This window comes from Convolutriloba macropyga, chromosome 9, assembly GCF_964194025.1.
Source record: "Convolutriloba macropyga chromosome 9, txConMacr16.3, whole genome shotgun sequence".
Classification (NCBI taxonomy): domain Eukaryota; kingdom Metazoa; phylum Xenacoelomorpha; order Acoela; family Convolutidae; genus Convolutriloba; species Convolutriloba macropyga.
The window spans coordinates 2,228,590-2,242,206 of record NC_134476.1 but is presented as its reverse complement, the minus strand read 5'-3'; the positions used below and the strand labels follow the sequence as shown (position 1 = coordinate 2,242,206).

General features: G+C 40.5%; 1 protein-coding gene across 1 annotated transcript in view; it reads right to left on the bottom strand.

Moving 5' to 3' along the window:
• LOC142345934 (uncharacterized) overlaps nucleotides 1-13,617 on the bottom strand; it is an 80,969-nt gene that overhangs the window by 53,876 nt on the left and 13,476 nt on the right. The window contains exon 2 of the mRNA XM_075398400.1: nucleotides 691-790. Coding sequence (XP_075254515.1) covers nucleotides 691-790 — 100 coding nt within the window. The remainder of the gene's footprint in view (nucleotides 1-690; nucleotides 791-13,617) is intronic.

The following is a 13,617-nucleotide window of genomic DNA, read 5'->3' as shown; positions in this document are numbered from 1 at the left end:
GGTGACGAAACTTGAATGATAATTTACTTTGTAACAAACTCTGGCCGACTTTCATCAAAACTCATTGCCTTTCAGCGGATTCAACGCATTGAACGCAATATAAGAATTCTGATGTTAGAGTCAATTTATACAGAATTCATTTGCTACAGTAATAAGAGGTTACAGTAATGGGATCTATTCTGTAACACCCCCCCCCCTCCCCAGGGTTTTTTATGACCCCCAGTTACAAATTATATGTTGTTATATAGCACGTTACTATGTAAGAAACTAGCACGTGCGCTAGGGGGTCACAAAGACTTTATGCTCACTAAGCTGGGGTGTGAAACAGAATAGATGCCAATAATGAATGAGCAGAACTTGACAAGCAGGAGGTCTAAACTTTGAAATTGTGCAAAAGCAGTACAAAGGAAAATTATGTAAGAAAATATGAAAGCTCATGGAGAAGCAAATATTATGAAATTCACCGCAAGTTTTCGCAGAAGAAACTTTGCGAAAACTTCTTCACGTGGAATTCACATTCTCAAACAAATTCTCGATGGGAACATTAATCCATTTTTTTTCATTAATCCACATTTTTTCGCAGCAATCAGTCAAACTTTTTTTCTCATGATGTTCACAAAATCTATCATAATAATCGATGAAATATTTAAATTAAAACACAAATTGTGTGACCAAAACCTGAACACATACCTTACCAAGTCGTAGCTCACTATAGACTCTTCGACAAGGAAAGCTTTAATCTTTTCGCCCCTATTTGCCTCAGGGTACGCTTCAATTTCCACGTCAGTAGCTAAAAACAGGAAACAAGGTACGGTGATTTCGATTTGGCTGGAAAATTGATATTCCAAAATAGAATTATTTCTTTAAAAATTAAAACGAGAAAAGCAAATCTTTTCAAAAAATTAATAATGAAAAAGTTTCTCTACAAAATTTGCATCAGAAACGAAACACTACTGCTGTCACTGACATGACTTCTTTTGTCGAAAACGAACGGAAGTGACTTTCGACAAGAGCCACACAACACAAAATACAATCATGCAAAACACTCGCAATCAAAGGAAACTAATTTATTTAATCTAAATCAAAATAACAAACAACATTTTTTAATAGCACTTTCGAACGATAACCCCCACCCAAATTAAGATGTTTTGATAACATATTTTGGCGCCCAACCACATCAGGCAACGAATTCAACCCCTGAAAAAGCTAAGTATTGCTCTAAAAAATTGATTGAAATGAGAAACAATTGATCTGCACCATGAGTTTTTTTTTTGATGTTTCAGTATCCAAAGATCTAGAAATTTTACAAAAACAGTCCAAATGTAACAGCAAGAGGGTTCGCAAAACATCACAACAGACTGAAAGCAGATTCAAAAGACCAAAAAACAGTCTTTAAAAATTTATCTTATTATTTACCCGCGCATTGTTTTTGGTTTTTGGGGTTTTACCCGCCCCAAATCCCCCCAGGTTGGTTGCCTTCCCAACCCCCCGCGCTTTCTTTGCTTTCGGTTTTTGGGGTTTTACCCGCCCCAAATCCCCCCAGGTTGGTTGCCTTACCAACCCCCCGCGCTTTCTTTGCTTTCGGTTTTTGGGGTTTTACCCGCCCCAAATCCCCCCCGGTTGGTTGCCTTCCCAACCCCCCCGCGCTTTCTTTGCTTTCGGTTTTTGGGGTTTTACCCGCCCCAATTCCCCACAGGTTGGTTGCCTTCCCAACCCCCCGCGCTTTCTTTGCTTTCGGTTTTTGGGGTTTTACCCGCCCCAAATCCCCCCAGGTTGGTTGCCTTCCCAACCCCCCGCGCTTTCTTTGCTTTCGTTTTTTGGGGTTTTACCCGCCCCAAATCCCCCCCGGTTGGTTGCCTTCCCAACCCCCCGCGCTTTCTTTGCTTTCGGTTTTTGGGGTTTTACCCGCCCCAAATCCCCCCAGGCTGGTTGCCTTCCCAACCCCCCGCGCTTTCTTTGCTTTCGGTTTTTGGGGTTTTACCCGCCCCAAATCCCCCCAGGTTGGTTGCCTTCCCAACCCCCCGCGCTTTCTTTGCTTTCGTTTTTTGGGGTTTTACCCGCCCCAAATCCCCCCCGGTTGGTTGCCTTCCCAACCCCCCGCGCTTTCTTTGCTTTCGGTTTTTGGGGTTTTACCCGCCCCAAATCCCCCCAGGTTGGTTGCCTTCCCAACCCCCCGCGCTTTCTTTGCTTTCGGTTTTTGGGGTTTTACCCGCCCCAAATCCCCCCAGGCTGGTTGCCTTCCCAACCCCCCGCGCTTTCTTTGCTTTCAGTTTTTGGGGGTTTTACCCACCCCAAACCCCACAGGTTGGTTGCCTTCCCAACCCCACGCTCTTTCTTTGCTTTCCAGTTTTGGGGTTTTATCCGCCCCAAACTCCCCGGTCTCTTCTTCCATACCACTCACGCTATCTTTGCTTTTCGTCTACTACCCAGCTTGATTACTATCTCAACTTTTCTGCATTTCACTTATAGGTGTGGACCTATTGGTAAAAACTCTTACAGGCAGATTGCAAGTATCCAGCAACAGAGTTACCGGTAATTAGAACTTAGGTATAAGTAGGTACAAGTTGCAGCAGTTAGGTAGCAGGTATTAGTTAGGTAAAATTTGGGAGCTTCTAGGTAGGTAAGTTTGGTATAAGTTTGCAGGTAGGTATAAGTAGATAAAAATTGCAGCAGGTAGGTAGCAGGTATTAGGTAGGTAAAATTAGGGAGCTTCTAGGTAGGTAAGTTTGGTATAAGTTTGCAGGTAGGTATAAGTAGGTAAAAATTGCAGCAGGTAGGTAGCAGGTATTAGGTAGGTAAAATTAGGGAGCTTCTAAGTAGGTAAGTTTGGTATAAGTTTGCAGGTAGGTAGCAAGTGTTAGTTAGTTGGATTATCAACAATCCTTAATTAGACTTAATTTGTATAAGTTTCAGCAGTTAGGTAGCAGGTGACAGGTAGGCATTTAACAGGTAGGTAACTGGTATATGTAGAAAGACACAGATAGCTCTGGTAAGTAGCCCTTTGAAAACTTTTTTTACAAGATAATTGTCAAGCAGTAAGTAATTTGAAGTTAAAAGTGTTTTTGGTTATCTGGTGGGAGTTACATAAACCAAAAACCAAAAACTTTTCTCCAGCAAAGTAAAGAAAACAGTCTACGTTTTAGTCATGGTAGACACTCGGTCAACAGCTAACTCCGAGAGCGACCAGAGAGAAACAACTATCTTGGGAAATCTTCATCAATGTTCCAGTGCTCCAACAGAGAGCCTCTCTGAAGGAAAGCCAGAAACACTTCAAGAACAGAAGATGCTCGAATCTTCCAAAATGATGATAACAGACGATATACATTATCACCTTGACTACCTAAACTCCTCGATTGACGAATCATAAGATGTTGACATACTACAGGAAACAGTTGAAGAGATAAAACAGAAGCAGCGAAAACTTGAAACCGTAGTGTCTCAATTAATAATCCTGATTGATCCATCAGAACAGAGCAATTGTTCTCGCGAACATAGTCGTCTTAAGATAGAAGTTAAAAAGTGTATCGATAATTTCAAAAAATACGTCAAGGGGAAGTCACAGATAAATAAGGGAGAGGACTTCAGTCTCAGTGTTGATGCCATCAAAAGACCGAATTGTCCGCCGGACAGCTCTAATTTCCAATTTTCTAACCGAGTTCAACCTGGTCTTGATATCAGCAATCATGAGCAATATGCAGCTAGTTCATCAGCGCCCGCTGTGAACAACAATGTTAGTTTTTCTGCACCCGGCAGCTTACTATTTGATGCTAACGCCGCTCCATCGTCAATGCTTAACGCACATTCCTTAAATTGGCCCACTCAGAGTATTTTTCCTGAAACAAATCGTAACGCATCAAGCAATAACTTCGATCATCGAGGACTTCTAAACGCGGAAAGTTCGAACCAATGTTCAACCAGCTCAATGTCAGTGTGCTTCCAAAAATCTGTCCCGAAACTGCACGCAGAAACGTTCAACGGCGATCCAATGAAGTGGATAAATAGGTATAGCATTTTCAAAGCAACTATCGACCAGTCACCCATGTCTTCAGCTGAAAAAATGATCCATTTGCAATCACTGCTCACAGGTGAAGCTAAAGCACTAGTTGATGGCTACGGTTGCAATGGTGATTTAAACGCAGCAGCTCTATCAAGACTGCAAGAACATTTTGGCAATTCAAAGAGGATTGTCAATGCTTTTCTTGACAAATTGTCAAACTTTAGAAACCCAAACTTATCAAATCCGGAAAGATATACACAGTACTCCTCATTTCTTCTAACGCTCGTCGACACCTTTCAACAACTCGGTTTTATTCATGATCTTCACTCTACAATCAACATGAACATAGCTTTAGCAAAATTACCAAATCCAGTCAGACTCGAATGGAACCGTTACCTCCAAGAAAAAACCATGACACAGCCATCTTTAAACGCGCTTGCTGAGTGGCTCCTAAACTATGCGAAAGCATGCCGAGATTTACCGACAAACTCAAATTTCCCATCTTCTCAAAACATTGGTGTTCATAAAATGGCTTGGAAAACGTCGCACTCTACTAGAATTAATGAAAATCCGAACCCAAAGCATCAATTTCTGAGTAACAGGGAACAAGGGCAAAATCAGTCTAAGACGAAAGAAAGCGTTAGTTGTCCGAACAATGACAATTGCCAATACCTCTACAAATGCATACATTTCCAAGCACTGAGTCCCCTGAAACGGAAAGATCATGTAATGAAACAAAAGCTTTGTTTCAATTGTTTTGGACATCATCATGTAGATCAATGCAATTCAAAAAATGTCTGCCGCTCAAAAGGCTGCGGCAAAAGACATAACACACTTCTGCACGATAGTTTTATGAACAAAAGCAACTCAAACGATAAACCAGTGCAATTTGTTGGCACAGGCCAGGTAGCTTTTGTGGCAGTTCAACTGATAAATGGAAACCAGTCCGTGAAAACATACGCATACCTAGACAACGGTAGCTGCCAAAGTCTACTTATGAAACCAACAGCAAAAGAACTTGGTCTTAACCTCGAAAAGACAGGTAAAATGCCTATAAGCGGTTATCACACGACTAAGGAAGTTGATTGCTCTAAAGTTTGCTTTGACATAAAGCCAATAGATAGCTCTATCGAGCCTGTCAGACTTAATGATGTTATGGCAGTACCGGATTTGAACATGTCTGCTGTGAATGTAGCTCAACTAAACGCTTTGTGCAAAAATTATGATCATCTCAGTCATATAAATTTTCCTGAACTTGAACGGAACAATGTCTCAATTATCATAGGCATTGACAACTTAGACTTAATTCACTATAAACAAATTATAAAAGGTCCAAAGAATGCCCCATGGGGAGTTGAAACTCCATTAGGCTGGACGTGCGCCGGTAAAACGAATTTAGTTCTCAATGAGTCTACACAAGTACAGTATACTCAGGTGCAAAACTGCCCTAATATGGACGACTCTCTTTTCAAATTAGTCCAAGATTGGATGAAAGTGGAAAATTTAGGCATTGCATCGCCCCGAAAAGCTTTGTCGGAAAACGATAAAAGAGCGACTGAAATTTTAGAGTCCACGACCAAAATTGTTGACGGTCATTATCAAATAGGTCTCCTCTGGAAGCAAGGTGCATTTCTTCCGAACAACAGATGGTTAGCATTAAAACAACTTGACCAATTAGATCAAAAGCGTTCAAAAAATCCGATACTAAAGGAAAAGTACCAGGCTACTCTGGACGCAGACTTGGAAAAAGGATACGTTGTCAAGGTGCATGATTCCGAATCTCTAACAGATAATGTCTCCTTTTTGCCTCATCACCCAGTGACCAATGAAAATAAACCTGGTAAGGTTCGTAGAGTTGCAAATGCCTCCAGCATTTTCCAGGGTCAGTCCCTCAACTCTAATTTACTGAAAGGGCCAGATCTGCTCAGCAATTTAACTGGTGTCATTATGAGGTTTCGTGAGAATCGAATTGCGCTGTGCGCAGACATAGAACAAATGTTCATGCAGGTGAAAGTTGACCCTAAAGACCGACCCTACTTACGCTTCCTCTGGAAGAACAATGGACGCATAGAAACCTATGAATACACCAGTCATATATTTGGTGCAACGGATTCACCCTGCATAGCGTCCTACGCGCTCAGAAGATCTGCTCAGGACAATGCAAAAACCTATCCAAGTGTTCAAAAGGTCATAGAGCGGAACATTTACATGGATGATTTGTATGTTGCCGTATCGAGTCCAAATGAAGCTTCAAACATTGTCCATGAGACTCGCAAGGTTCTTGCTACTGGTGGCTTCAATCTGACAAAGTGGAATTCAAATAGTCAACAAGTTCTTGACCTGCTGAATCCGGATATTCGACTTAACCCAGAAACATCCGCACCACAAAGTCAAAAGGTTATTGGTTTGCCCTTGTTTCCAGAAGCCGATACATTTGTTATAGAGCAAAAATTGTTCCATAAGATCAAACTTGATGAAAAAACGAGTCAGCGTAAACTACTTCGTTTTGTTGCTTCCATCTTTGATCCCTTAGGAATTATCGCCCCCTTTACAATAAGATTCCGAAAAGTTCTCCAAGCAGCATGGAACCACGGTCCAAAATGGGACAAGCCATTACAACTTGATGAGAATTCTGATTTCGAGAATCTGAAAAAAGAACTTTCGTTTTTCAAGGATGTACATCTTCCTCGCAAACTGTTAAACGAGATACCGATTTCATCGATTGAACTACACACGTTCACAGATGCATCCGAGTTAGCATTATCAGCAGTCAGTTATCTACGAAATGAACACATTGACGAATCCGTCTCAGTCGCATTTGTGATCGGTAAAGCAAGAGTTGCGCCAATAAAACGGATGACGATTCCTAATTTGGAACTACAGGCTGCGGTATATGGTGCTCAACTAGCGCAATTTGTCAGAGATGAGATGGATATTGAAATCCATAAACAAGTTTTTTGGTCTGATAGCACGACCGTTTTGTATTGGCTACGGACTCCTGAGATTCGCCATCGGATCTTCATTGCTAACAGACTAGCCAAAATTTTAGACGTTTCCTCCGCCCAAGATTGGTTCTACATTTCGTCTACCAGAAGTCCCGCTGACGAAGGTACCCGAGGCTACAACGTTCACCAAATGAAAGTCAACTCACGTTGGCTATTAGGTCCATCCTTCTTGTGTCAAAATAAAAACACGTGGCCGAAACAAGATTTACTCTCTGCTCAACATGTTAAAATTATAATGGCAGATCCAAGAAAAGAACTGAAATGCCAAATTGACATATCGCGATTCAGCAACTGGAATCGTTTACTTAGAGTTGCAGCGCTTTGCTTTTTGTTTGCAGATAAATGCCGGAAAAAGGAATCCAAGTTGTTACTAGCACATTATACAAAAGCTTACAATTACTTGATAAAAAGTGCCCAAAATCAAGATTTTAAATTGGAAATTTCGAACTTAAGAAAAGGTATTGCAGTATCATCTACCAGTAGAATTGTCTCTTTATCACCATACGTCGATCATAACCAGCACTTGCGTGCTCGAGGACGATTGTCTAAAGCATTGAGACTAGAAACTGAGCTCTTCCCGTTGATCCTAGATGGAAATAATCAGAGTGTTAGACTACTGATAAAACATTTTCACCAAACAAACATGCATTGTGGCACAGAACAAACTAGAAGTTTATTAATGGAACTCTATTGGATTCTTAGGTGCAGGGCGGTAGTCAAACAAACCGTTAGACAATGTATTCCTTGCAGACGTATGATCCAAGAAGTAGCTGCCCCCCAAATAGCTGACCTCCCGGAGTTCAGACTACCAAGAGAAAATCATCACGTTTTCCAAACCACAGGCTTAGACTTCGTAGGACCCTTTCCAGTTAAAGAGCATGGAAGAAACAGGACTAGATACATACTCCTCTTCACGTGCTTAGTAGTACGCGCTGTCCATCTAGAAGTTGCCGTCGACTTGACAACAGATTCAACAATCAATTGCATCCGTCGCTTTATAAGCCGTAGGGGAAAACCAAAAAAGTTCTTTTCCGATTGTGGAAAATCTTTTGTTGGATCAAATAACTCTTTGCAATCCAGTATCGCCAGCCTTAGAAATTCCCGAGACTTTGCAAGTCACTTGCATCTGATGCAGGTCGAAATTGAGTGGGTGTTTAACCCTCCTGCGGCTCCACACTTCGGTGGAAGTTGGGAACGCCTAGTGCAGATTTTCAAGTTATCTCTGTACAAAGTAATTGGGTCAAGAACCCTTTCAGATGATATTTTGTGGACACTGGTATGTGAGATTGAATCCAATATGAATTCTAGACCTCTAACTAATGTCCCGAGTGAAATTAACGATCCTCTGCCTCTCACGCCTAACCACTTTTTACTCGGAAGAGCGTCCCTTAACTACCCTCCTGGTCTCTTCGAATCGCAAAAAGTCACCGTGTCCAGGTCATGGAAATCTGCTCAAGAACTAGCCTCGCACTTTTGGAATAGATTTCTTCGCGAATACATCCCTAATCAACAGACAAGGTCGAAGTGGAACAAAACTTCTGAAAACCTCAAGGTAAATGATTTGGTTTGGCTACTTTAAGGCTTCAAGCCACGAGGTCTCTGGCCTCTTGCAAAAGTTATAGAAATTTACCCCGGTTCAGATGGTGTAGTACGCTCCGTGAAACTGAGAACTCCACATGGTGAGAAAGTAAGACCAGTCATCAAGCTAAGCAAAGTCTTAATAAACAAATGAATTATTTTGTGTTCTCGTTCTCACGAGCAGATGTATACTTTAGTTTTCAATAGGAAAAGGTATAGAGTTGTAAGTCATGTCGTCTCCAAAAGTTGATGCATTAAGTTACATTATTGCAAAGTTTCACATCAAATGTCTAATTTTTGCGATCATTAGTCAAGCATTGTTACCATATTTGCAGTCCTTTTGCGTGTCAAACTTTTTTCGGGATATTCCTTTGCTCAATTTAGTTTGTCCCCCTTTCAGTCGCCCATAACTTTGGTTCCTCCCAAACTTCCTTTTCCAATTATTATATTTGCGATCGATTATCTTATCTTGTCTTATCTTGCTGATTTTACACCGATATCATACAGTACAGCAACAGTTCGTGATCCTACAGTTGGGGCCGAGGATGTCACTGACATGACTTCTTTTGTCGAAAACGAACGGAAGTGACTTTCGACAAGAGCCACACAACACAAAATACAATCATGCAAAACACTCGCAATCAAAGGAAACTAATTTATTTAATCTAAATCAAAATAACAAACAACATTTTTTAATAGCACTTTCGAACGATAACCCCCACCCAAATTAAGATGTTTTGATAACAACTGCAATTTTTTTTTCATTTGGAATTCTTGTGAGAGAAGAAATCTTCTGGTAAAAACTGTGCTGAAGATGGTCTATTGCAATCTACATTAACTTTGTAATGGCTGCTCTCCCATTTATGACCAGGAAAGCTTTACAGATATCTGATATTTTGGTGATCATCGATCCTCTCTTGGCTGTACGTCAATCCTCTCATTGTCCTCTGAGGTGACATAAAGACGAGGCAATTTAAAACTCCGGTTTGTGCGAATAAAAATTTGTCCCGTAATCTGATTATTTTAATTTGTTTGCCTTTTCGTGCTAGGGACCTGTGATACGTATGGATACCTAAATATATATCGAAACTTTTATGTGTACTAAATTATTTACCCTCTATGTCTATAATTATATCATGTGTTTTATAACTAAAAGTTATGACTTCTATTTATTCACCTATATTAATATTCCCGTTAGTCTACTAAATTATTTCATATTTTTGTTCATGCTAGTTTATTTTTAGTAATCATAATTTCATTTAGTCAATCTGAATTCAAGTTACTCTGCAAACGCTCGTCATAATCCTAAGTTAAACTTAGCAGCGGATCCGCACCGCGTTTCCAATAATCAGAATTCGTAATACACAATTAGTTGTGTATTCGCCCTGCAATTGCTAACACATTCTTGAGACAAAGTATTCGCAACGCGAATCCTAAACTACTCAATAAGATTGAGTATAACATGGCGCAGTCAGCGAAAAAGGACAGCGGCAAATCCCCACTTGGAATTCAACCCTTTTGGGAAAAGGCGACACTAGAACCCCCAATTCGCTGCGAGTTTTGGAGAATACAATTGAAACTCGCAATCCTCGCCCGAGAGGGAATTGAAGTGGACCTTCTCTTGGTGGACCCTCCAGAACATGTTCTCTTACCTCCTGAACCAGCATATGAGGACGCAGTTGACAACCCGACGGCACAATCAGAGCGAGATCGACGTACCCGCAATGAGCAGGCAAAAACAGCGTGGAAAAATCAATGTCAACGTGTCAATACAGTCGGCATAATCTGCGGTGACAAACCGTGGAAGTTATGTGATCGAAAAGCATCTTCTTTGATGTACTTGAGCTTAGGCATGGAAGGGCGGCGCGTATTCAACTCAAAGAATTCAACCATCAACCTTGAAACAATCTCAACGAAGGATCTTTGGGATGTTCTAAATACAACTTTCATTCGGATCCATAATATAACCTTCGATAGATACCTCTTCCTCACACGAAAACAGCAAAAGGGAGAACCTATCGAGAAGTTCTATGGACATCTCAAAGAACTTTCGGAAAACTGTGATCTAGGAGATAAAGGAGACACTATCATCCAGGATGTCTTTATCGCGAATATGCAAAACGAAGACATTCAAAAGGAGCGTCTTAAAGAAACAGTAGACCCGGAAAAAGCATTGGCAATAGCAATTAATATCGAGATGGGTACGCTCAATCAACTAAAAATGAATGCAAGCAAAACCGAGTCACCTTCAACTGTTAACCAAGTACAACGGATGCGCATCGCGAATGCTACCCCTTTCTCCAATATGAATACAACAGCACGGAAAAAGCCTACAAGCTGTCATTTCTGTGGATCTAGTTGGACTTCCGACCACCTTAATAAATATCCCGCTCGGGGAAAAAGATGCAATAACTGTGGTATTGAAAACCACTTCGCAAAGGTTTGTCGCAAACCTAAAGATCCCAATTCGTACCCAAAACCTAAGCCGCGGGTCAAAAACGTAGAAAAAGATGATCAAAATGAAGATGTCAATCAAATTTCGGCCAATTTTGATCCTGATTTGGAGTCAAACTATTCTTCAGATGAAGATAATTGTGTAGCAGTAATATCTTCAACAGATTCCGCTACTTCGGTGGACGCAACCAATCTTCCTGTAATTTTCGGCAATACATCAACAAATGTTTTGGTGGATTCGGGCAGCGTATGCACAATAATAAATGAATCCTTGGCGAACTCAATCATTTCCCATGACTCAAAATCGAAGTGGATACGCGAAGCGAATCCTAAACAATTGAAAACATTTTCAAATGAGCCTATTCATACGGTGGGCATTCTCCAAACTTCAATTCAAAGCAGCAATTGGTACGCGAATCCAATAGAAATTCAAGTAGTGGCGGACGGACATCGTTCTCTATTGGGTAGAGATTTGTTTCCAGCTCTTGGACTTTCAATACATCAATCAAGTATTCATGTAACAATCAATCAGGTAGATCAAGAATATTGCCCAATCAAAAAACAGATTGCTATTGATTATCCCGACCTAATCTCCAGAATTGGTAAGTCCAAAGTACATACAGTTCGTTCAAAATTCCACAAACATTATACCCCATCACACCAAAAAGGCCGCCGTGTTCCTATAAACTTATTAGACAAAGTATCTGCTGAGCTAAAGAAACTTTCTGAACAAGGACACACTGAAAAATTACAAGAATGTTCGGATAAAAACTTCATTTCTCCCATTGTAATTACGGTCAAAAAGGGCAAATCTGTAAAATTAGCTCTTGATTCGAAAATATTAAACAAAGCGATCCACAAAAACAAGTATCAAATGCCAAATATAGATAGTCTTATCGATTCCATTTCACAACATATTAATAATTCAAATCTGGGAGATAATGTCTATTTTTCAACAATCGATCTAAAATATGCCTATAGCCAACTAAAGCTGCATCCGGATACCGCACGTCATTGTAATTTTAATATCATTTGCGGCGAAGCAACTTGTACGTATCGTTTTAAAACGGGATTTTATGGCCTTACGGATATGCCGGCCGAGTTTCAAAAGGCAATGGATTACACATTGGTTGGACTGACTAAAACATACTGTTTTCTGGATGACACAATTGTAGTTAGCAAAGGCACCCAGGAGTCGCACCTCAAATACGTGTACAAAAGTCTTCAAAAACTCGAAGCGGATAACTTAGAATTAATTTAAGCAAATGCCACTTCGCAAAACATCAAATAAATTGGCTTGGCTTCACATTCTCACAAAGTGGTGTTAAACCTATCGAATCTAAAACAGCGGCAATTGCGGAAATCAAAGCTCCAAAAACATTGAAACAATTACGGTCATTCTTAGGTAGCGTTCACCATTTAAGCAAATTTATACCTAATCTTGCCAAAATATGCCACCCTCTTAGGCCCTTATTAAAGAAAAACGAAAAACTTATTTGGAATGAGAATCATCAATTACATTTTGAACACATCAAAACTGTTATTGCAAACGCTACAGAAAAAACTCATTTTAACCCAACACTGGAAACGCGCATCAAATGCGATGCATCCCGCGAAGGCATAGGCGCTGCGTTTGAACAATTAGATTATGAAGGGTGGAAAACAATAGCTTTTGCATCTCGTTTTCTTAATAGCAATGAAGAACGCTATAGTGTAAATGAACTCGAATTACTTGGGGTGGTTTGGGCCATTGAATATTTTAAATATTATCTATTTGGGAAAACTTTTACAGTTTTAACAGACCACAAAGCACTTCTTTCAGTCTTAAAATCACACCGCTCTAATAAATCCTACAACAGTAGATTAACACGATGGATTGACCGTTTGTTACCATTTGATTTTAACATCGAACATATTCCTGGTACCAGAATGGGCTTAGTTGATTATATTTCGCGACAACCAAATCAAAACGCTAAAAGTGTCAATCAATACGATGAGGAATTCATGGTAGCAACAATTTCCCGTATCCGCGACGCAATTACATCTTTATTTAGTCACGCGAATAAAATTCCTTTCCAAAAGCGGCACATAACCAGTAATTATAAGCAACAAGTACACAAGACGCGCGTCCACTCTTGCAACCCTGCTAAAATTAGCACGCATAATTCAAATGCCTCAATTAATTCTTTCATTCCTTGAGCACAAGTAAACAATTACAATTCTGAATTCATTTCTAACTTTAATTGCCGTGCAAATCAATTGCTTGAATCTGATACCACACTCGCATCGCGAATCCAGTCGCAAAATTCTAATTGCCCTTTGATAGCTAGCTCCACACAGCAAATACTCCACATCAAAATGTCAGCAAAAGAAACACCCCAAAACAATCCACCTACTTCACCACACCCCCCAAGAGTGACATTCCGTGCCCAATCTACCCCCATCTCATCTACAAGAGCCGGACCCAGTACACCCAAGCATCATCATCAGCCGAGGAATATGACATCGAGCTCTCCCGGGAGGAGGTATTTGAAAATAACCTCAACCAGCTATTCACCAAATCTTTCCTGGCGGTCCTCACTA